The sequence below is a fragment of the Mastigoproctus giganteus genome, chromosome 14 (genome assembly GCF_048544385.1).
Source record: "Mastigoproctus giganteus isolate SK-2022 chromosome 14, ASM4854438v1, whole genome shotgun sequence".
In the NCBI taxonomy this organism is placed as follows: domain Eukaryota; kingdom Metazoa; phylum Arthropoda; class Arachnida; order Uropygi; family Thelyphonidae; genus Mastigoproctus; species Mastigoproctus giganteus.
The window spans coordinates 97,631,235-97,654,698 of NC_143588.1; the positions used below are offsets into that span (position 1 = coordinate 97,631,235).

Here is a 23,464-nt window from a genome sequence, read left to right on the forward strand (position 1 = left end):
TTCTCTGTTACATATGTAACAGAGAATATTGTACATTACGTATCAAACTTAAAATGCCAATTAAAATCATGAATCTATTAATCCGATGGCCCTGGGCTGTCGAGTTTTCATAGCTTTGATCGATTTTGGGTTGTACTTTGGCCCTCTTCCTGGTAAACTAAAAGGGGTTTTACTTTAAAATCCCCCACGGCATTACCACTCAACAATAAAGTCAACTGATCCCTCGCATCTTTGAAGCCTAACATGTTTTTTCCTCTTTCGATATGAAACTTCTTTTAGGCATTCGTTTCCAAAAAAGTCCTGTTTCATCTATGATAAAAGCTTGTTGAGAAGTATAACACCTCTCTTCAATAATTTTAAGAAGTTCTTTTTTGAAAGTTTCGGCTCCTTCTTGATCTACACTTACAGCTTTAAATGGTTCCACATTTTTTTATTTTTTTTTATTTGAGCTTTCTTCCAATCATCATATAGGCTAATCGCTTTTTATTTAATAATATTTAACTTAACGGAATTGTGCGTTGGATATTATCTTCAATAAAATTATTTAGAAGTCTTCATTTCAATTATAATAGCTATAGCTGGCCTAGCCGTAACCAACTTAGTTGCTTGCAGTGGAACAGCTGTCTTTGCCGCTGCTAAAATTAATTTACAGCTGAATCTGCCAGTCCTAAATGAATGCACACATCCACTTGTCGTTGAACGGAATCGATTTGCTTCGAAATGTATAATTTAATTTTCAAATTCAGTCTTTTTCTTACCTTAGTAGGCTTCGTACCACGTCCAGATGTTGTTGCTTTTTAATTCTTATCTGTCATTATTCATCTTTGAAAATGTAACTGCGTTGCATTAATTATTATGCAATGTTCGGGTAAACTGTCCATTATCTAACACTGTACTGAGTGATGACTAGACTTCGGATAAATGCATATAACGCAAATATTACAAGCAATATATTTGATAATTTTTTAAAATGTTGATCTCGAAACATAACAAGCCACTGTACTGTGATTAAATTAGCGAGGAATAAAATTTCACTGAGCATGGGAAAATTTTGCAAGTCGGCATGGGAAACTTTTTAATGCTGTTTTGCTATTCATTTTCAAGCTGCTGACTACATCTGATGAAACGTTTTCGTTAAACATGCCAAAACTTTAATCAGTATGCTGGTAAAAGAGCGATATAGTGAGTTGTGACAGCGTCAGAATGAGATAATGGATTATAATATAAGAACATATTATGGTGGATTAGTGTAGAGCAAACCGCGTTATAACGAGGGCCTGCCGAATACTATACTATGCTAAGCTAACATATTTCTAATACAGTGCTACGTGTTTCACTATCTAGTTACGTTAAATCTTATGCTATCTAGTTCGGGATATAGGTTGTATCGTATAACAATGGCAGCAAGTTATGAATGGTAAATCTACAGACACTAAGTATTAATTAACTTTCAAATTCACTATCTAAATTAAAAAATAAACCAAGGAGTTTGACTAGGTTTATAAGCTACTTATAGAAAATAATTTAATATAACAATTAAGTTAATAAAATGGCTAATTATAATTAAAAACTTAGCATTTGCCGGAGCTGCAAAATCTTGTCCAACTTGTGGATTGGATACTGCTTAGTATTGTTCACCAAAAATAATTGGCACTAATTCATTCAAGTCTCTCGTTAACATACAACAATATCCAGATACTCACTCTTTATTTCAAAAGAGTAATCTTTAGAGCAATAAGGAAGCAGTATATCCTATGGTTGCTACAGAATTATCAAGTACCATTACTACATAAATAATGCACATTTAAATCCTGAAAAAAAATAGACAGGTGGCTCATGACCTTTTCATAATATAGCCTGTTTTTTATTCTGGTGGGAGTCAAACTTTCTACAATATATAAATAATCAAAATTAATGACTCAAGTGAGATGATAATTATGTTAAACAGATGTTACTAGCATATTGCAGGACAAGGATGTTCACTAAAGGATTCTACCTAATGTCACAAAGACTCCATTAATACAACAAATGTATAACTGATAGCGAAGGTATAAAGTAAAACTAGATAGCGTAATACAAAGCACTGTATTAGGATAATATATTTAATCTGTTAGCTTATTATAGTATTATCAATTAAACAAAAATATTATTAATCTTATTAAATTTCATTGTTAATTAAATTGTATTAAAACTGTGTGGTACTACACTTAAGGTGGTAGAAAATGAAAAAGACCTGGGAGTAATTGTGCAGTCAGATATGAAGTTTTCTGAGCAATGCAGACAGGCTGCCAGGGCAGGTCATGGGGTTTTGTCAATGATATATAGGAATTTTGCTAGCAGGGAAAAGGAGGTGATTGTCCCTCTGTATAAGGCAATGGTCAGGCCACGCCTTTAGTACTGCGTACAGGTCTGGAGGCCTCATTTTAGGAAGGATGTAGATTTGCTTGAGCGTGTACAGAGAAGGGCAACAAGATTGGTGAGGGGAATGAAGGGATCCTCTTACCAAGAGAGGCTTAAGTTCTGCAAATTGCAGTGGCTGGAGACTAGGCACCTGCGCAGTGATCTGATTGAGGTGTATAAGGCCTTGAATGGGTTGAGCACGCTGAATTCTGATGGGATCCTTCCACTTGTTCAGATTACGAACCTGAGGGGGCATAAATTCAAATTAAGAAAAGACAGATGTAGAATAGATGTGCAGAAATTTGCCTTTAGCCAGCGGGTGGTTAATTGCTGGAACAAACTTCCATCTGTCATTGTGGAAGTTGATAGGTTAAATAAATTTAAGGAGGAACTGGACAGGCATTTGGAACGAATGGAGGGATGAAATGGGGGAGTTTTTTTTTTTTTTTTTTTTTGGCTGATGCTGCATAAGCTTGCTTTCTTGCATCATATGCTTCTACTAATGCAATGTTAATAATGTAGTCAATTCCTGATATTCTCTCAGTGAATATATTAGATGTTCATCAGTTTTATATTTTTTGTGTAATATAAAGTGCTCAGTACTTTCTCCATACAAAAGTTATCAGGATCTGTTAAACACTGACACGAAGATGCATATTGGATTTCAAGAAAAATGACTGTGAAATCACCAGTTTTTCTTGAAATGAGTGTGTTTCACATTTCCAGATTTTTGCAAATCTCTGTCACTGCAAGTAGATGAGAAAAATAAGTCAACACTGCATAAAAATTTATCTTGTCTTTTATTCTCTAACAAAACTATATGTTAATGTACAGTGGCCTAAGTTAAGAATTTTCTAGTTTATCAACTAATTATAATATATTTAATTTGAATTATTTGATTTCATTGTTATTTAATGAAAACTTTTTCAGGATTTTTAGCAACAGGTGATTCAGCATCACCAGGAAATTATGGTATGTTGGATCAGATAATGGCTGTTGAATGGGTTCATGAAAACATAGCAGCTTTTAATGGAGATCCACAAAGAATCACACTCTTTGGTTCTGGATCTGGAGCAGCAAGTGCTGGACTTTTAATGCTGTCAATCCATATTGGATGTAAGTCATCTCTGTACAAATTTAGGATAGGATAGCTGTATTTATTTTGATATTGGACTAGTGGTTCTTCAGTTTGAATGTTATTATCTTAAGTTAAATACAGTCCATTCTGGTTATTTTTAGACACATCGGGACTAGTGCATTTTGGCCCGATTAAGCGGCTGCCCCAATTATCCGAAGTTTCATGTAAATAGTTAAAAATACAGTGTACCCCCTCCCCTTTACAATTGGTTTACTGTACAATCAAATCACGTTACGACGAACTCAACATAGTAAAGTACCATTCACTATACGATATGCAGTAAGCGCCGGTCATTGTGATTACGTTTGTGAATTGAATTTTAATTCTATTAAACAGCGATTCTAATTAGCGAAAATAGGAGGAATATTATCCACAGGCTATAAAAGCAAAGGCATATTAAGCACAATTTACCCTTTATTACCTTACCAATTAAAAAATTAAATGATACGTGAAAATCGGAAGAATATACTTGATAATCGGAATAATTAATACATACTGTAATATGTACATATGAACTAGTTGACATTGCTGTTCACTGACATTTTTGGGTGGGGGTTAAAATTTAAAACAGTAAAAAGATAAGCAATCAATAACAAAGAACACAGCACACACAAATTGCAAGTAACACAATATGTGCAAGTGAAAACGGAGCAACGAGTTACAAAGCTATAGGAATGAAGAGAAGATCTGAAAATTAATTTTTTTATACGATTGAAGATTTCATGGAAATGTAAACACATTTCACCATAATAACTCGCAGAATTCCAGCTGTCAGTGTCATCACAAATTCAGTAAGGTCGAGTTTACTGTCCGTTTATGATAGATTTCACTAACAGAAAAGCCCAATAAACAGGTCGCTGCTAATTGTTTTATGGTTGTGACCTCCAGAATTTCGACCGAACCACGTGGTACCGTCGGAGACAATCGTAGGGTAATCTCCAGTGCTGCGGTCTTCTGTCCCAATTAAACAGCATGCTGTCCCAATTACGTGAAGTAAACCCTGGCTATTTTCTCCATTGGTTTCTGTTTTTTAAGATTTGTCCGAAATAAATGGCTGCCCCGATTAACCGGTGGCCCAAATAACCCGAATCCACTGTATAAACATAAGTTTTTATTTAACCTATGTTTATATTTAACTTTTGAATATAATTATTAGATTGCACTTCTGTGTTAGTTATTGTGCAATATTTTAAATACTTTTGTAATGATAATTAGAAAATAGAATTGATTTATTCAGCTTATTCTCTCTGTATTTTGCATGTTTGCTGAAACTGAAGACTGCATGACAATTTCAATCTCATTTCAATCTCAATGTTTCATCCTGTTATGTCAGTGTCTTGTAGTTTGGCATTACAGTTAATAAAACAGTCATATTAGTAACTTCCAGCTAAATATCATACTTAGGTAGAAAAGAAGAGATCTTTGCTAAATTTTAAACAGCTGTAAACAACCTCCAGATGCAGATTATACGTAGAAAAGAACTGTTACACATCTCACATTTAGGTAGAAAAGAAGAGATACTTAGGTAGAAAAGAAGAGATCTTTGCTAAATTTTAAACAGCTGTAAACAACCTCCAGATGCAGATTATACGTAGAAAAGAACTGTTACACATCTCACATTTCATTAATGGAGTGTGAGGCCTCTACCAGTACCCTCTCTCCCCTTTCTTCATTCTTTTAGACAAAAATTGGCATTCTCAAAATATTGGCAGTCAGATCTATGAGTCTACAGAGGTCAGGTTTTAGAAGAGCTCCCAATCCAGGATTCCATTTTCAAGGATAGCCATTATCCTTTATGCCTGGTGACAGAATAATTATTATCTCTGAATTCTACGCTCAACCATCATTATACTTCATTATGATGAAGTTAATAGATGACAGAGCTGCAATGGCTCAATACATTCTACATTATATATCAATTAGTTAAGAAAAGGAGGAATTACCTGTATGATGTCTTGTAGAACACTTCTGTGCTGATATTCTCCATTGTTGAATTAACTATGCAAATAATGTATGAATTCATCACACTCTTAGACAGAATCAATGATCCAATGTACCACGGAATCGGTGGCCCATGGTCCCCAAACCCAACTCAAAAATTACATCAACAACCCAAATCTGAGTGTAAGAAGAAATAAGTCCATACTTTAAAAACAATTTAACTGCTTTTAAACCAATTTAAACAACAAGTCCATCCTTTAAACACTTTTTAAAAACAAATGTTAAAACATAAAAAACATTAAGAATCCACTGAAACATTAAGGAATTAAAAGAATTTTATTACTTCCCTGAAGCGGACGGGGCTTTTCGACTAAAGTGGTGATCACAGGAAAGTGAAACTGCTAGTTGTGTGACAGAATTCATAGCATGGAGATTAGTTGCTGTCTTGGCACATGCACATGAAGGACCATGAATCTGAGATGGGGTAGGGGTGACGTACATTGACTGGATTTTGATATAATTTAATTTCTAAGAGTCTCAGCAATTAATAATTTGGTGTAATCATGTTGGATGCTAAGTATTTTTGCTTCATTAAATAGAAAGGTGTGGTCTTTACTGATTGCATGGAAATGCAAGTTCTGAAGCAGAGGAGCGGGACGCAAGGATGGACATTGAATGTTGCTTCATTCTTGTATTGAGTGTACTGCGAATAAATCCCTGGTATGAAGAGTTGCAATCCTTGCAAGATACATTGGCAACTAAATCATTTATTTGGAATGTGGTAGAGGATTGGATTGAGCGATTATTAAGAGCTGCATATTGTGGGTTTGGCTATGATTGGCTATGATTTTGAATTGTCTCTCTTTGAAAATACTATTTTATTTCTATGTACCATTGTTCATAATATGGGAAAGAAATAAAATGTTTTTTTTTATGTTATTATTATTGATGGCTGGTGTGGTATTATGTAATCTATTTTTTGTTTATAACCTTATTTCGTTTATATTAGGCAGAGGATAGCCTCTATTTTGAAATTGTTTCTTAATGTTTGTATTTCTGTGTTTAGGACTGCTTCGGATGTTGAGTATTTGTAAGCATTGAGAAATTGATTTAGGATAATGGACCTTTTGTAGGTAAAGGGATGATAGCTCTTGTAATGTAGGAACATACCTGTGTTGGTGGACTTTCTGTATATGCTGAATTGAATTTTGTCCATAGCCTGAGTGAGAGTGAAATTTAAAGTAACGATTTCATTCCAGTATTTTCAATTTCTAGTGTAAAAATCTTGCATGAATATTATTAAAGTTCTGTAGAATGTCCTGTATGGTCCCAGAATCTGTGATGCAAAGTATGTCATCAAAATATCTACCATAGTAGTAAGGTGTGAAATGTGTTATTTCGATACTGGTAAGGTATAGTTCTGCTAATAAACCACTCAGATTTAACCCCATGGGTAGACCGAAAAACTGTTTGAAAACTTTACCTTGGAAGGTAATATATAAAATCATGTAAATTATTTGCTTAGTTAATTCAACAACGGAGAGTATCAGCACAGAAGTGTTCTACAAGATATCATAGAGGTAATTCCTGCTTTTCATTAACTAATTATAATAAAGTATAATGATGGTTTTTCAGAACTTATGTTAAAGGACAGTTAAATGTCCTTTCCTCCTCATCACCCATTAAAATGGTAGTTCTGAGATTCATTTTTCATTGCAGACCAAGTAATTCTCAATAAACAGGTTTTTCTTCACTCAGAGCTAGTAATTACAGAGTCGTAGGTTGTCAGTCTCAGGAAAACATGTAGGGATTTTCTATCCTATGTATACATTTTATAGTGCAATATGTCATATCCTTAGTTCCTTTGGAGGCTACCTTACATGACCAATCTAACTTCTGGTTCAGCTACAACTGCCTTTTTTCCTAACCACCATTTAGTACGTCATAGAATTCAGTAAAAAGAATAGCCAGGGTTGTAAGGTATGACATAGAAACTGTCCAAAGTCTGCTCAAATGCTATCATAACGCCACAAAAAAACTCGTATCCAAGAAATGTTTGCTTCTTTCTTGAATTTCAGAATCTTACGTGGGGCCAAACTTATTGCAAGTTTTTTTATGAATTTTTTTAGGAATAACCCCAAACACAAAAGATTATTGAGACCTGTAGTACTCTAGCACCACTCTGGAATCAAGAGTTAAGATAACAAGAAACTTGTTGATATTGGGCTTCAGTTTCTGTATATTGTAATTTTCAGGAAATACATAAGAAGGAAGGTTGTTGCAAAGAACAGAAGTAGAAAGAATAAATGAAGAAACAAAAAAAGTTAGTTTAGTGAATTGAATTGAATTGAACTATGAGCAAATGTCAACAAGTTGATGCACATGTTTGAAGAAAGAGGTGGAATTATGGATGTGATATTTGTAGAAAAGGCATGCATTAGAATGTGAATTCTACATTTGTGTTGATGAATACAAATATTATATTAAATAGCAGAGTATTCCAGTCTGACCCAAGCTGTGCACAGCATAGAATTCCAGCACCATATCCCCTTTAGATAATGCTAAATTCCTCAGTACATTAAAGCTACTATGAGCTACTATGGCTCAGTATTGAGCCGTAGTAGCTCTTAGTTTCAAATTAAAATATTAGTAACTTAGAGAATCCAAAGAGGGATTTTTTATTTGCACACTATGCAGCCAATTTTTAAATAAGAGGAATGGAATTGTGTGTAACTAAAATTGCATCAGCATTTTTGAAGGTTTCAAAATGCCCAGCAGAGTTCTTCCAAATTAATGCCCTCCATTCCACTTCTTTACTAAATAGTTTCAACTTGTGCCATAGTAAAAAAATTTGCTGGTAACAATAATGAACATAGAATTTCATTGCTTCCGAGTGAATCTGCAGGTTTCTACAACTGCAACCATCACTTCTAAAAATAAATCTCATCTTGCTCTAACATGCCATCTTATTTGTCTTTCAAGTTATATATTTATTCAACAGCTTGTTCACCATTACACACACAAAGCTTAAAAGTTACATGCATGAAACCACGCATTGTCATATTACACTCTTATTAGCATAATTTCAATGTGTGATTGCCAATGGTGTGTGTTGCATATTTTCATTTGTTATATTTTATGTATAAAAATTTAAATTTATATACAGTTCCTATATATACATATTCTTACTACTGCTGTTTTTTTTTTTTTTTGGGTTTTTTTTTTTTTTTTTCAGAATGTATGTTGTATGTTATGGAAGGATGTTTCCATAAAATGTAAAAATGCAAGTTTTAAAGTTTTGGTGAAAATGGTTTCCAACATGAATCTGGACATTGAGGAAAGCTGCTTGTTCAAATGAAAACTGGTTGAAGTGATGAGCAGTTACAGATTTATTTTGAGAGAGAGAAAAAGCTAAGCAATTGACCTTGCAGTCATTCTTTAAAAAAAACAAAAACTGGCTCAATACAATATATTCCTCTTCCCCTTCCTGTGATTGAAAATTAGCCATCAAAAATTAAACAGTATTGCTGGATGTTTTATTTCAACAAATTTTCATTTAATAACTTTTGATTTTTAATATGTTATTTACCAATCACAGAGTAATATGTATTGATAAAACTAAGTCTGAAAATGTAGGGTAATCGCAATTTATAGCCTTTATGGAATCTATCTGTGACCTGTTTTATGAAAACATGTATGCTATAGCAAACAGTTCTACTACAAACAGTTCTATTCAAAACATTCAGTTCTGAATGTTTATCATATGTTATAGCAGGATGTGTTGTACCATGATTGTTTATAACCAGCTTTCAGCCAACTGAGATAATATTCCCTCAGCTCTAAAAGGATGGAGGGGGGGCAGAGAGAGAGAGAGAGAGAGAGAGAGAGAGAGAGAGATGAAATTTAAACTTCTATTCACTTTAAATAGAGAACACTGCCACAATAAACAGAGAAGGATCTACATATCCAATACATTTTCAATAGTAGAATAACCTCTCCTTATTTGCAGTTCCAGGAAGGAAATAATTTGAAAATTGTGTGCACCTTCAACTTCTGTTTTTAGGACACTTGTCTTTTCAGTGACAGGCACTGACTTTGAGCTATCAAGGCTTGGACTTATTAGAGATGACTCCATATCCACAATTAAACCTATATTGCTAATGTAATTTTATTATAAATAGCATTACCAAAATGGTGAATCCACTATTTATTTAAAACCAAAGACACTTGTGGCAGCTGTTTTGCAGCATACTTGTCTCTTATCAGATGAGAGTTGGCCTCTGTTAACAAACTTGTGTAAACTGGTGAATAATACATTGTTTCCAAGTGGGCAGATAAGCGATGCTGACTATTGTGGGACGTATAAAAACTCCTAGTGGGGGGGGGGGGGGGTCACTTCATGCTGTTTCATGGAGTTTGTCTGATTTTTCCTTTACACTTATAATTTCCCCTCACCTCTCACAATTTATAAGTTTTTATTTGTTTTATTTATATCTATTTTAATTCACATGTGAGTATTTTCCAATGACATGGTATACTCCCAGGAAGGAGTCACCACCACAGTTAGAATAACTGTATATTAGTTTTACCTGCAGAGGTGTCAATGTATCTTCAACTTTAATACTTGAATATGACATTTAAAATATAATGTAGTATGTTATGATCTGAATGAGAACTATGGTTAGGTTTTCAGTCAGCAAGCAAATGTAGTTACTTAATTGATAGGTAATACTTTTTAATATTATAATATCTCAAATTACTAAAAATGAATAAACGTTATTTCTTTTGATGGCTCTTATTAGTTTTTTTTTATTTTTTATTTTATTTAAGGGAAAGTTAAAAGGGTTATAGCTCAAAGTGGTGCAGCTGTTGCTGATTGGGCCACCATTTTGGATCCTACCTTTATGCAGAATAATAGTATTAATTTTGCAAAAAAAATGCATTGTGAACATGAGTCTACATGGAAGATAATGAATTGCCTTCGGGATGTTGATATGAATTACATAAGTATCACCAGATTACAGGTAGGTTTTTTTATAATTTGATATTCATGCACTTATATTTAATGTCATAAATTATTGGTGTATCCGTTTTCATTTAGAGAATTGAATTATGGAAATATTCAAAAATTATGTCCATTAAATGAGGCTGCTGAAATTACAAGTATCAATTGTCTGGCTACTTAGTTAGTGTTTAAAAATACATACTCAAGAGACATAAAAGTTAATTTATTGTTTGTAGAGTTTTACTTTATTATTTTTTTTATTTATTATTATTATTATTTATTTTATTATTTTTTTTCAGTTGAATAATTGCAAAGTGTGTTAAAAATTGTTTGGTAAAATTTGTAGAAATAGGTTGTACATACTTTGTATTTTCAAATGTTATTTATGCCTTATATATTTGTCAGTTACAAAAAATAACCACAGATGGGGATGATTAAGAATGAAATGCAGAGTCATCTAGAAGATGGAAGTGATATTTTCAAGGGAACATAGCATGGTTTTATAAAGGAAAATCTTGTTTAACTAACATGATGAACTGTAATAACTCTCACCAATGAATTTGATGCAGGAAATAACTTTTACATTGTTTATTTAGACTTTAGCAAAGCATTTAACTTAGGTCCTACACAAGAGATTTTTGTGTAAACTGAAACTTATTGGGATCACAGGTGCCTTATATGGATTACTGGTAGCTACAGGAGAGGAGGCAAAGTTGCAGACAATAGATAGAATGGGCTTGGGCTAGAAGTAAGATGCATGAAAGATTAGTGCTGGGAATTTTCCTATTTTCAGGTTTTCTTAAATGGTGTTGACGATTGGGTGGTACTGTGTGTAATGTCAACATTTGGAGATGCTGAAGGTCAGGATGGTGGTTAATGACTAGTGTCATGCAGCACTCCTTTGGGATGATTTGGATAAGCTTCCGAGGTGGTCAGCTAAGTGAAAACTATGTTTTAATCCTGCAAAATACAAAATTTTGTACTTGGAAAATAACAGTCCCAATAGAAATTTCTAATGCTATAGAAATAGCAACCCCAAAATAACTTATATACTTGGTGGGGTTGAATTAAAAACAGTAGAGGTAGAAAGGGATTTTGAAGCTACAATATGGTCAGGCATGAAAATCTCAAAGCAGTTTTGTCCTTGCTTTGTAGTGCACATTGCCATAAATTCATCATCTAACACATTATTCCTGACCTTTTTCCTGTTTCAGCACAAATGTTTTCATGAACACTGGGATATGTCCAGAATTTCTCAACCAGTGACAACTGTCTCATGTCACATTTCCCACTATTTCTCCATTGATGGCCCACTTCACATATCTGCCATCTGTTTGACATCAATATTCATCATTTGAATATGTGAAGTATTCCCTGGTGTCAGTTTTTGGAGTAAAGGTTTTCTGAGCCTTTCTGTTTTCCTGTAAATCACTGAAAAAATTTACTCCTAAAACTGACACCAGGGAACACATTCAGAATGATGAATATTGATGTCAAAATAGATAGTGGATATGTGAGGTGGGCCATCAGTGGAGAAATAGTGGGAAATGTGTCACGAGGCAGTTGTCACTGGTTGAGCAATTTTGGGCATGTCTCAGCCCTTCGTGAAAACATTTTGGTGAATCAGGAAAAAGATCAGGAATAACGTCATGAATGTGATCAGGTGATGAATTTATGGCAGTGTGTACTAAGAAGCAAGGACAAAATCAGTGGTAAAACTACATTGTACAATAACATGAGATTGAAGTGAAATTTTGTAGATGACATATGAGTTTTCCATTTCTATGTCCAAAGTTATGGGTATTCATATTGTTGTGGGTGCCATTCATCTGGAAAATGGACCTAATCAGTCTACAAAATATTTGAGATTTCATAGTGTCCACCTCCATTCAAATCAGGAATTGAAGAACCAAGTATTTTTGGGGATCAAACGTTAGTGGTTTTGTCATGTAGATCTTGTATGAGTACCACTGAAGTAGGCGCCTCCGTAGCCAGGTGGGAAGGAGCAGCAGTGCATAGCACATGCTTCTTGATTAGACCGGGGTTCGAGCCCGTCACCACCAAATACGGAGGATGTGGAAAGGTCAGGGAATGACCACCGCATATCCCGGAGCAATATGGCCTTAGTTGCTAATGCTCCTAAAAACCAAATAACTAACTAACTAACTAACCACTGAAGTATGTTTTATAGCACTTTGCAAACATTTCACCATTGAATGTTAAGATATCATGAAATTATTCTGGCACTAGCAGATTCATGCTTGATTGCTTGCTGCACTATCAAAAATTGATCTTATTAGTAGTTCTCTTTTCAAGTTGGCTGCTCTCTTCTGCAGTAGACCACAAAACACCTGTCATTTTGAACATCTTCACTAGGTTGTGCAGTGCATTTTATCAGAGTTGTTTTTTTCTCTTATTCCTTTCAAGCAGCAGTATTCCCAAAGTGCAGCCAAGGAATTGCACCTATCTCAGTACTAGCACCTCACCATCAAATGGTTAACCATACCACATTGAGTTTTCTCAGCCTGCTCTGCAATGTGTTTGTGTCTATTTTTCTGACATGTCAGTGTTATCTGATTTGTATACTTATTGCATAGAGCACTAATTTCACTTATTCGATATAATGCTGATGTTGGATATTGTCCATTCCAGATTTCATATCTTTGCAATTAACTGTTTTTCAAGCTGGGCCTTCAGAGTGACTTAGTTTAATTAAAAGCTACTCTATACATAGATAAATCTACAAATTTATCAAAATTTATAGATATTATTGAGATGATTTAATTTTAAAACTATGCCATACATATACCATTAAGTTGTCTTCAGTAACTGATTTTTATTATTAGCCAAAAGTGGGATGGTTACCTTGGGCTCCTGTAATCGATAGTCCAACGCAAAGCAGCGACTTGCAGTTTTTACCAGAACCACCTAAAATAACTATAGAAAGAGAAGAAGTTCAGTTCCATCCTGAATTTGCATATATGAGTGGAGTTACAAGAGATGAAGCATCAGCTATGCTGAGTAAGTTTTGTTATAGTCTCCTAATAATCTGATGATTTTATTTCTCAAAACATCAATGAAATATGGTTATTAATTTTGCTTGTTTTTGTCAGTATGCACTTTATTACTGGTGTTTGTGAAGCAATTTGTTCCATTGCTCTTATTGCATAATTTAAAAATGAACTTTAAAAAATTATCAAAAAAAAAATATTGTATTACCCAGAAATTCTGTTGGAACTTGAATTATTTACACAAATGCAATTTTGTATAAAATATGCTGCTTGATTTTTTTTTTTTTTTTTTTGCATAAACTATCAAACAGTTAAATCACTTCCATTTCATTACCAAATTTATTTGAGTTCAAGGTGGTTCTTGAATTGAATATTAAAGAAAAGATCCTCCCCTTTTAGGAAAATTTAAATATTTTTCGTACTTTTTATACACCTAGATTATCTCTTATATTTTAAAAATTAGAAAACTATGTCTTTTAGTCCTGTATGTTAGATCTTTTTGCTAAAATGTTTCTTAGAATTTTTCTGAAGATAAAGATGTTAATTATTATATGTTTTATAAAGTATTTAAGTTAGTATTAGTATCAGCCATATAGTGCAAGGAAGCCACAGGTTTTTTCTGCACCAGCCAAAAAATAAAACAAAATAACTAATAATAAGAAAATACAAAACAAATTATGTGCTTCCCTCCTCATGTAGGTAACTATGCAGGTCACCTTTGAATTTATTCAAACTGTCAGCCTGAACTATCTGTGGAGGCAACTTGTTCCAGTAATCTACGATTGCTCTAAAAGAAAACTTCCTACAATCTGATCTAAACCTCATCCTCTGTAATTGGAATTTATGGCCTCTACTCTAGTTCTGGAATTCTTTATAACAGTAAAAATCCCACCTTCATTCATTTTACTAACCCCTCTCAGAGCCTTATAAGCCTCAATCAGGTCCACTCCAAGTTGCCTGGTTGCCAAGCTTTGTAGCCCACATAATTGAAGTCTTTCCTCGTACGGTTGTACTTTTGCTGATCTCACCATGCAAGCTGCCCATCTTTAGACCCTTTAAGTAGCTCGGTATTTTTTCAGATGAAGTTTCCATACTTGAACACAGTATTCCAAATGTGGTATTAGAATTGCCTTATACAGAGACCTTCCTGTCTCTAAATGATATTGTTTGATAAATCAGTGGTAGGACAGCATGGGCTTTCCTGGCCGCCTGTTTACACTGCTCATATCATAACTCCCAAATTCCTTTCTTTTTCTATTGTTTTTAATTTAACCCCACCAAGTGTATAAGTTATTTTGGGATTGCAATTCCCCAAGTGACCTTGCATTTGGCTGCTTAATTAGTTACTGTTTACACACACACATATCACACACACACACACACACACACACACACACACACACACACACACACACACACACACACACACACACACACACACACACACACACGTTTAACTGTGTTTATATAGTGATAAGCATGTATAAATAGGGTATAACACGTTTAATACCAATTGTGAATCAGTTCATAATATATATAAATTTTATTTAAGTGGTTATTAAATCATGCTGACATTATTTTATATTTCTACATAACTATTCTTTGTTAATTTTATCTATTGTGTGTAGTTTTAGTGCAGATTCCAGGCACTTTCATATTTATAAGTGCAACAACTTGTTCTTCATAGTGGTGAAAGTATAATTGCTTGAAGAAGACTGAATTATTATTTGACTGATTTCTTTACTTGTGTATTTATATTGTTGCCAATTTTCTGTATTTTTGCTTGCATCGAGACTTTCTTTCATGTGAGTTCGTGGTCATCATAAATGAGTGTGTTGTCCTTCTCACTTTCTCTTTCAACTGAGTGATAGAGATTTAGATGAGAGATAGACTGATAGATAGAGATGTTCATAAGCTTTTCCCTACATTTATCTTCTGTCTGGGTTATCCTGCTTAAAATACAGAAAATTTATTTTAGGAGAAATGACTACAGTAAACCCCCGCTATTCGCGGTTTCGTGTATTCGCGGTCATTGATTTTATATAAAATGAAACCTAAAAAAATGTGAATTTTAAAGCACCGTGAACATTTTCTGCCATAAAAAAACATGGGCGTGGCTAAAATCATCTTTCCCAGTCAAAACAGCGCTCAGTGGGTGGGGGGAGAGGGGTGACAAAATCCCGGCGTGGATGTTTCTCACTAATCCTTGTTCAGTATGTGTTATGCGCTTGTCTTGGAAGATTTCTTCGTTTGCTTTTAATTTATATGCTTAAAAATTGAATAAATTTATCAATTTATAAATTGATATGCTTACAAAAGTAATAAATCTACCGTTTTGCAGTGTAAAACAGACTTTTTCGAGTGTGTTAATGGAAGAAAGTGACTTTATTGTGGACAAGTTCTTTCTAACACGTACAAAAATATGGCTATGAATAACAAGAGAAATGTGAAAATATCAAAGGTGATGACATTAGCGAATAAAATGAGTTATTAGACAATTTCTAATGGTGAAAGTGTCTCCTCAGTGGCAAAACATTATAAAATCAATGAGTCAATGGTACGATCAATCAAAAAATCAGAAGAAAAAATCCGCCGTAATGTCCGTGAAAACGCACTAATTGCTTCAAATTTTTGCTCTGTAACTCGTGATGTTAAATTAGAAAAAATGGAAAAAGCTTTAAATCTGTGGATAGAAGACCGAACTCAAAATAAAATTCCCTTAAGTTCACTCATCATTCGTGAAAAGGCAAAACTCCTTTATCAACACTTAAGCGAAACTGGTGATAGCACTGGCGGGATAAGTGTTTTAGCTAGCAAAGGTGCTGGTTTGAAAGACTTCTTTGAAATTTCTAATAAATATTACATTTAATATTAAATTGTTTCTTATTTTCATTTCGATGCTATATGCTTGCATTTCACTATGTACAAAGTACTGTCTATGTACATAGTCATATTATGAAGGTACATATAACATACATAGACAAAATTTTAGACTAGTTTTTCTTATATATTTCATACTTTGGAACGGAACCCCTTTATTACTATGGGAGCCATAACTCAGTATTCGCATTTTCGGTATTTGCGGCATTTCTCAGGAACGTAACCCCCGCTATTCGCGGGGGTTTACTGTATTACAATTTTAATGTAATGTACCATAAGGTATTGTTTTAGTTATTATGGTTTTATGTTTTATTGTTTTTCACTTATAAATATATAAATTTGGTGTAAATCAGAATATTCAGGGCATTTTTGACATAAAGTTGGAACCTAATTTTTAAAAAAAATTATAAACTGTTATATATATTAATTATAAATATGGATAAATATATTATTAATAAAAATTATTTAAATTTTTCTTTTAATAATTTTTCTTTTACTTGTCAGAAGAGGATCCTGAACTTGTCAAAACAGAGTATGATGTTACAGAAGATTTCTTCAACGAGAAAATTAAAGAATACATCTTTAAATATAATTACACGTTAGATTCAGAATCTTTATCCAGCTCCATTGCTTTTATGTACAAACCTTGGTTTGATTCTCACAATGCTACTCTTCTTCGACAGGGCTTTATTGACGTGAGTAGCAGAATCAGTAATGTAACGTTTTATCTGATTTTATCAATCAAATAAAATAAAAATTAAATAATTAAATTTTTATTTCATGTGATTTTGAGTTTTTGTGTACTAAAATTTTTTTTCAAACATGCATACACACAGAGAGATGTCTATCCTCCAGTATATACTGGGACATCTCACCCCTCAGAAGTAATGGGTAATTCCACAGGTAACATGAGAGGTAGATTGCAGTACTACTTAGAGGTAGGATCTAAAAGCACTTAGTGATAGACAAGCAGAACGAGTTGAGAAAAGGACCTGAGCCCTTCATAAGAACTGTGATAGTAGGTTGTCATTTGATGGCCATGTCCATTCACCAAGATCAGACATTGCCACATTTTGGACATTGCATCAGTGACAAAATGTGATGAATTGCTGCATAGTTCAGTCATCAGATGAATGCATTTGGATGTGGCTTATGCTCAAAGAAAAGAAAATGATTTCATAACAAGAAGAGTGAGACAACAAAAATCAACCACTGGAAACATTATATGCCAATTGAAGACAGAAAGTAACACAACTAGGTGAACCACTATTAAGGGCCCCTGGGCATGCCAATATGAAATAGCAGGGGGAATTTTGATGGCACCTTTAATGAGGCTAACTTGATAAACGCTTGACAGAACATGGATAAGTGTAGAATGAACAGCTATCAGAGAAACACTTTTTAGAATTGGTTACCATTATTGCAGAGCTACTCATAAGCCAAAGCATGCACATCACTGCCTATCCTGCTGCACAGAATAGAAGCGTTGGATGTTATAGCAGTGATAAAATGTGGTGTAGAGTGATGAATCGCATGCATAGTCCAGGTATCAGATGAACTGGATGTGGCTTATGCCCAAAGAAAATAGTTTACCTAGGTTGTATTGTACCAACAGTGAAGTTCACTGGTGTGGTGGTGGTGGTAGTAGTGTGACAGTATAGACCTGTTTTATGTGATTTGTATTTGATCCACTGATTATAATCGATGAAACCATGAATGTAGCTATCTGTTGCAACGTTTTGAACAATACTGCCTTACTTGCATTAGGGGAGGTCTTTGGAGAGGAACCATTTTGTATTGGCATGACAACACTTTGTGTCACAAAGTACAAAACAGTGATTTGAAGAGTATTCAACTAAGATCACTTGTATCACATTATTATGTGCTGGAATCCAACTGAATGCCTTTGAAGTGAGAAATTAAATCATAAATAATTAAACACTATTTTAACATGTATAGGAATTGCTGCAAACTGCAATAAGTAGTGCTGAAGAAGTGTTAACTGCTTGCTTACTTCCCCCATTGTGCCGCATCATCTAGGGCCTTCACAGGTTGCTTCCATCTCTGTTCGTCCATTTCCAACTCTTCTTGCTCCCATGATTATTTTTTGCTATCCTTATTTTCTGTTCTATGAAGTTTGAGATGTATTGTTGTCCTATTAGCTGTTTTATTTGTTATTTTTTTTCTGTCCAGTGTACTCCCATTACTTTTTTCTTTAAACCTCTGTTTTGTCCTCTCTTGTTTTGCTACCTCAGCCATGTTTCTGCCACATTGGTAAGTGTTATTTTAACTAAAGTATCAAAAAATTTTATTTTTGTTTTTAATGTATGTGCTTTGATTTCTGCATTTTGTTTATTCTAAATTTTACTCCTAAATGTATAAAGCTGTCAGTTTCCTTTATACATTCTCCATCTCTATGTGTAACTTTCTGGAACTATTTTTATTATTTCCCATTATTTTAGTTTTATTTATATGAAGATCTTGTTTGTGTATATTTTTGTATCTTTTCTTTTACCACTTTTTTGTATATATTTTTTTATATTTTCTTTTGCATAAAAGAAAATATACAAAAAAATTTACCATGTTTTTTTGTATATTTTATTTTATTTTGTGAAGTTTTGTTTGATTTCTCTTGATTTGTTTGTCTTTCATTGACTGCCTGATGAGTGCAATATTATCACCATATTCTAGGTCTCTTAATATTCTATTTTCTCTCCACCTGAGTCTTATAGTGTATGTATTGGCTTTTCTTCATTATCCAATCCAATAATTAATTAAACAGTGAAGGGGATAATGCACAGTATTAGTAATAGCAAATGATGCAAGGTATTTATACTGCATCAGCAAAAAAAAAAAAAAAAAAAAATTCTCATATCATCTGTCCATCCACTATAATAATTTATTTAGTTCTTTCTTAAATTTATTCAAACTACTCATTTCCACAACACTAGATGGAAGTTTGTTCCAGCAATCAAATACCAGTGGCTGCAATCATATTTCCACACACCTATCCTGCAACCATATCCTTGTTTCATGTTTGTTGAAATTGTAAGCCATTCTGTGTTTCTGTCTTCCACTCTGACTGCTGCTATAAGTCTTGTTGATATAACAGTTTAAGTATTCTTATTATTTTTTGGGTATTACATTGTTTTAAAATATTTTGCTTCTCTATGCTTCCTCTCGTGTTGCCTGTTTGTTTATGCTATCAGAAGCCTTTTTGAAATCTGTAAATGTTAGCTGAATAAGTGATTGCCTTTCTTCACATTATTCTGTTACTTTGAGCATTATAACAGAGCTATAATGCTCAGTACATTCTACGTTGATATCAATATTTGTAGAAGAATAAGAGAAATTTACCTCAATACGATATGTAGAACACTTCCGTATGATACTCTCCAGATATTAAAGCGAATAAAAGATTAGCGCAAAATGATTACAGTAAAAAAAAAATTCAAAAATTAATTAAAAATTCAAATAAAATTAATTAAAAAAGTTTAATACAAATTTTAAGACTATTTTCCTTCCTGAAGCTGACAGTGCTTTTCGACCATATGTCATGATCACTGGAATGGAAATTACGGAATATGTGAGCTTGAATCGTAAATCAAGAGATTATTTGTCCTCACGCACGTGCATGAAAAACTGCGATTATTTGTCTTCGTGCATGTGTGCAAAAGACCAATGAATTGGAGATTAGGTATGGATGGCAAACATTAATAGAATACTCATATAATTTAATTTCGATGGTTTCCGCAATTAATAGTCTCATATAATTATGTTGGACACTTAAGTATTTTGGCCTCGTTAAATAAAAATATATGGTTTTCGTTAACAGCACAAAATTCTGACACTTCTGAACGAGAAACACATACTGAGGATGTGTGCTGTTTTACTCGAAAGAAACAATGGGCCGAATAGGAAATCCAGTCTTATTCTATTGAAGGCCAGAACATTCAACATTCCTGCACTTTTCGGTCAGGTAAAACTGCATAAGATCGGATTTCTGATAGATTCCTTATAGAAACTCAGCATTTTCATCCAAGTATGAAGCATATTTTATTTAAATTTTTGAGATTAAATGTATTTGAAGTATATATTAATTTATAAAAGTATGTATACTCATTGCTAAATTTCCAGAATTTGCACTTATTCTAGATGTTGGGGGGAACTCTGCCTGAGTTCCTCAACTGACTTGGCGGGCAGCTTCCGGGAAACCAAAATGTTTGGGTTCCGGGAGGAGTATGGTTGCAAAGCTGAAACTTAAAGAAATCGATGGAAGGGCACCACCAGGAGTGGAGCCTGTGGCTTAATTTGACTCAACGCGGGGCAGGGGGGAATATGGCTTTAATAAAATATTTAAAAGGAACAAAAGATGGGAACCTCTGCTCTATTATATTTCTTAAAATGTAAATTTGATCTGTGCACAAACTTCCTTTTCAAAAATCTGTAGTATATTTTTTATCTTCGTTTGAATTCTGCTTAATATTAGTATAAATGTTTTGCTTGGTACTGAAGGAAACATAATTCCTCTCTAGTTATTGCATAGGATCTGGTTTCTCTGTTTATATAATGTTGTTATTATTCCTAAATTTTATTTATTAAATGAGTAATATATGCTATTTAAATCTTCTGTAACCTTTCAGCTGATGTTCATTGGAGTCTTCCCATTTTTTTTTAATTTCTTAATCGCTTCAGCAATTTCTTGCTGCGCAAAGATCCCTGTGTGTGTTTTTTTTTTTTTTTTTTTTTTTCCTTCTACTACCTGCAACAAGCAAAAAATTTAAATAAAATAACCTACCTAATGAAAAAATAAATAAATATTTAATCAAATACCAGAATAAACAAGCAAGAAGCTACATCACCCAGGGAAACATAGTGGTCTAATATGCTGCATAAAGTATTTTTCTACTGTTGCCTAGAAACATGCAAATAAATCCCCCACTGCAACAAACCTAAAAGGTTAATATAGATATCCACTAAGAAGCAATATAACATGAGAAAAAAAAAAAAGTGTGTTTGTATATAAAACATAAATTCAACTAAACTAGTTTAAGATATGAAGGAAAGGCAATATAAACAGAATAAAGTAATGTAAAGTACTTTTAACAGAACTGGCATTCTTAATTTACACTCTTTGCTGTAATATGCATATTACACATACCTTATATAATTCTCCATATTTTCCTACATATATTTGTGTGTATGTGTATTTAATATTTATTTTTTCATAGATAGTTTGATTTTTAATTTTTTGCTTGTATGCAGGTAGCAGTTAGCACCTATTCAGTGCCATTTTTTGCAGTTTTCAGCACTTCCTATATGTGGTACAATAGTGTTTAATTATGTAAATCATTATTTGATTACACCAGGTTTGATTTCCACCTTTACAGAACAAGGCTTCCTAGTTCAAGTAAAGAACTAGCCCTACAAGAGGAGTTCAGCAATATTCCAGTCTCATATAAACAAGCTATTCTAAAAAGTGTCCAGTAGTTATTGAGTACATTAAAGCCTAAATAGTCAATACTTTATATTAATTTTTTTATCAGATGTTTTTCATTTGGATGATAGGATATATATGCAAACTTGACTCTTGATGTATATTGTGGTTATTTTTCAAAATCTGTGATTTTAACACTTATTGAATTTTTTATTTTTTATAAACCAATGGTACTGATATAGTGTGGTTTTGTATTTGCAGGTTGACATTGCCAATGAAATTGAAAAAGGTGCCTCTCTTCCATCAGAGCAAAGAGGGGGGATAACGAATTCTTCACACATATAAATGCCAAGAAGAGCAGGACAAAACAGATTGGACCTTTACGTAAGGGAAAGGGGATAGTATTAAATACACCATCTGCCATTGCACATGAACTCAACAGTTATTTGGCATCGATATTTACAAATGAAAAACCTTTTGTGGCAATGGGAAATTGTGGGAGCGAAGTTGAAAAATATGTATTTAATGATATTGAAATTTCGCAAGATTATTTAATGAAAAAACTTTCGAGCCTACAGGCCAGTAAGGCTCCTGGAGTTGATGGAATATACCCTATAATCTTAAGGGAGACACGGCAAGTGAGTGCATTGAACCATTGAGGCTAATTATGCGAGCATCACTAGACTCTGGGGAGATTCCCTTGGATTGGAAAAGTGCCAATGTATCTCCAATACATAAGGGTGGCTCTACCTGTCAGTTTAACTTCATTATCGACCTGTCAGTTTGACTTCAGTGGTAGGGAAAATCATGGAGGCAATGATCAAGAGTGGAATTCAGGATCATTTGGATCGAATTGAAATTCTCAAAGATACTCAGCATGGTTTTGTAAAGGGAAAATCATGTTTAACAAATCTGGTTCGCTATTTTGAAAGGGTCACTCACGAGCTGGATTTAAGGAATAATTTCGACATTGTTTATTTAGATTTCAGCAAAGCTTTTGACTCAGTCCCACATGAGTCCCAGTGATTCCAACCTGTTCCAGCTTTATAAGCTGGAACAGGTTGGAATCACTGGGAAAATCCTTAGATGGATGGCAGGATGGCTTCAGGGCAGGAGGCAGAGGGTTGTGATAAATGGCTATTCCTCAGATTGGGTTGATGTAAGAAGAAGGGTTCCCCAAGGATCAGTATTAGGACCACTGTTGTTTTTAATTTTCATAAATGGCATTGATGAAGGGATAGAGGGCGTGATGTCTAAATTTGCAGATGATATTAAAATTGGTAGAGTAGTTAATGATCACTGTCAAGCTGAGCTTTTTCAGAGAGACCCAGATAGACTTCAGGAATGGTCAGAAAAATGGCAGCTATGCTTTAATCCAACAAAGTGTAAGGTATTACACCTGGGAAACAGTAATCCCAAAATAACTTATTCACTTGGTGGAGTTCAACTAAACCCAGTACTGGAGGAAAGGGACTTGGGTGTTACGATACAGTCAGACATAAAATTCTCTGAGTATTGTAAACAGGTTGCAAGGAAGGCCCATGGTGTCCTATCGATGATCTATCGAACTTTTGCAAGTAGAGATAGGGACATGATAATCCCATTATATAAGGCTTTTGTTAGACCACACTTTGAATACTGTGTTCAAGTAT

At 33.7% G+C, this 23,464-nt stretch overlaps 1 protein-coding gene across 1 annotated transcript in view; it reads left to right on the top strand.

Annotated features, from left to right (window-relative positions):
* LOC150075418 (uncharacterized) overlaps positions 1-23,464 on the top strand; it is a 114,070-nt gene that overhangs the window by 62,681 nt on the left and 27,925 nt on the right. Inside the window, exons 7-10 of the mRNA XM_090388482.1 lie at positions 3,331-3,516; positions 10,310-10,503; positions 13,331-13,505; positions 16,880-17,070. Coding sequence (XP_090244608.1) covers positions 3,331-3,516; positions 10,310-10,503; positions 13,331-13,505; positions 16,880-17,070 — 746 coding nt within the window. The remainder of the gene's footprint in view (positions 1-3,330; positions 3,517-10,309; positions 10,504-13,330; positions 13,506-16,879; positions 17,071-23,464) is intronic.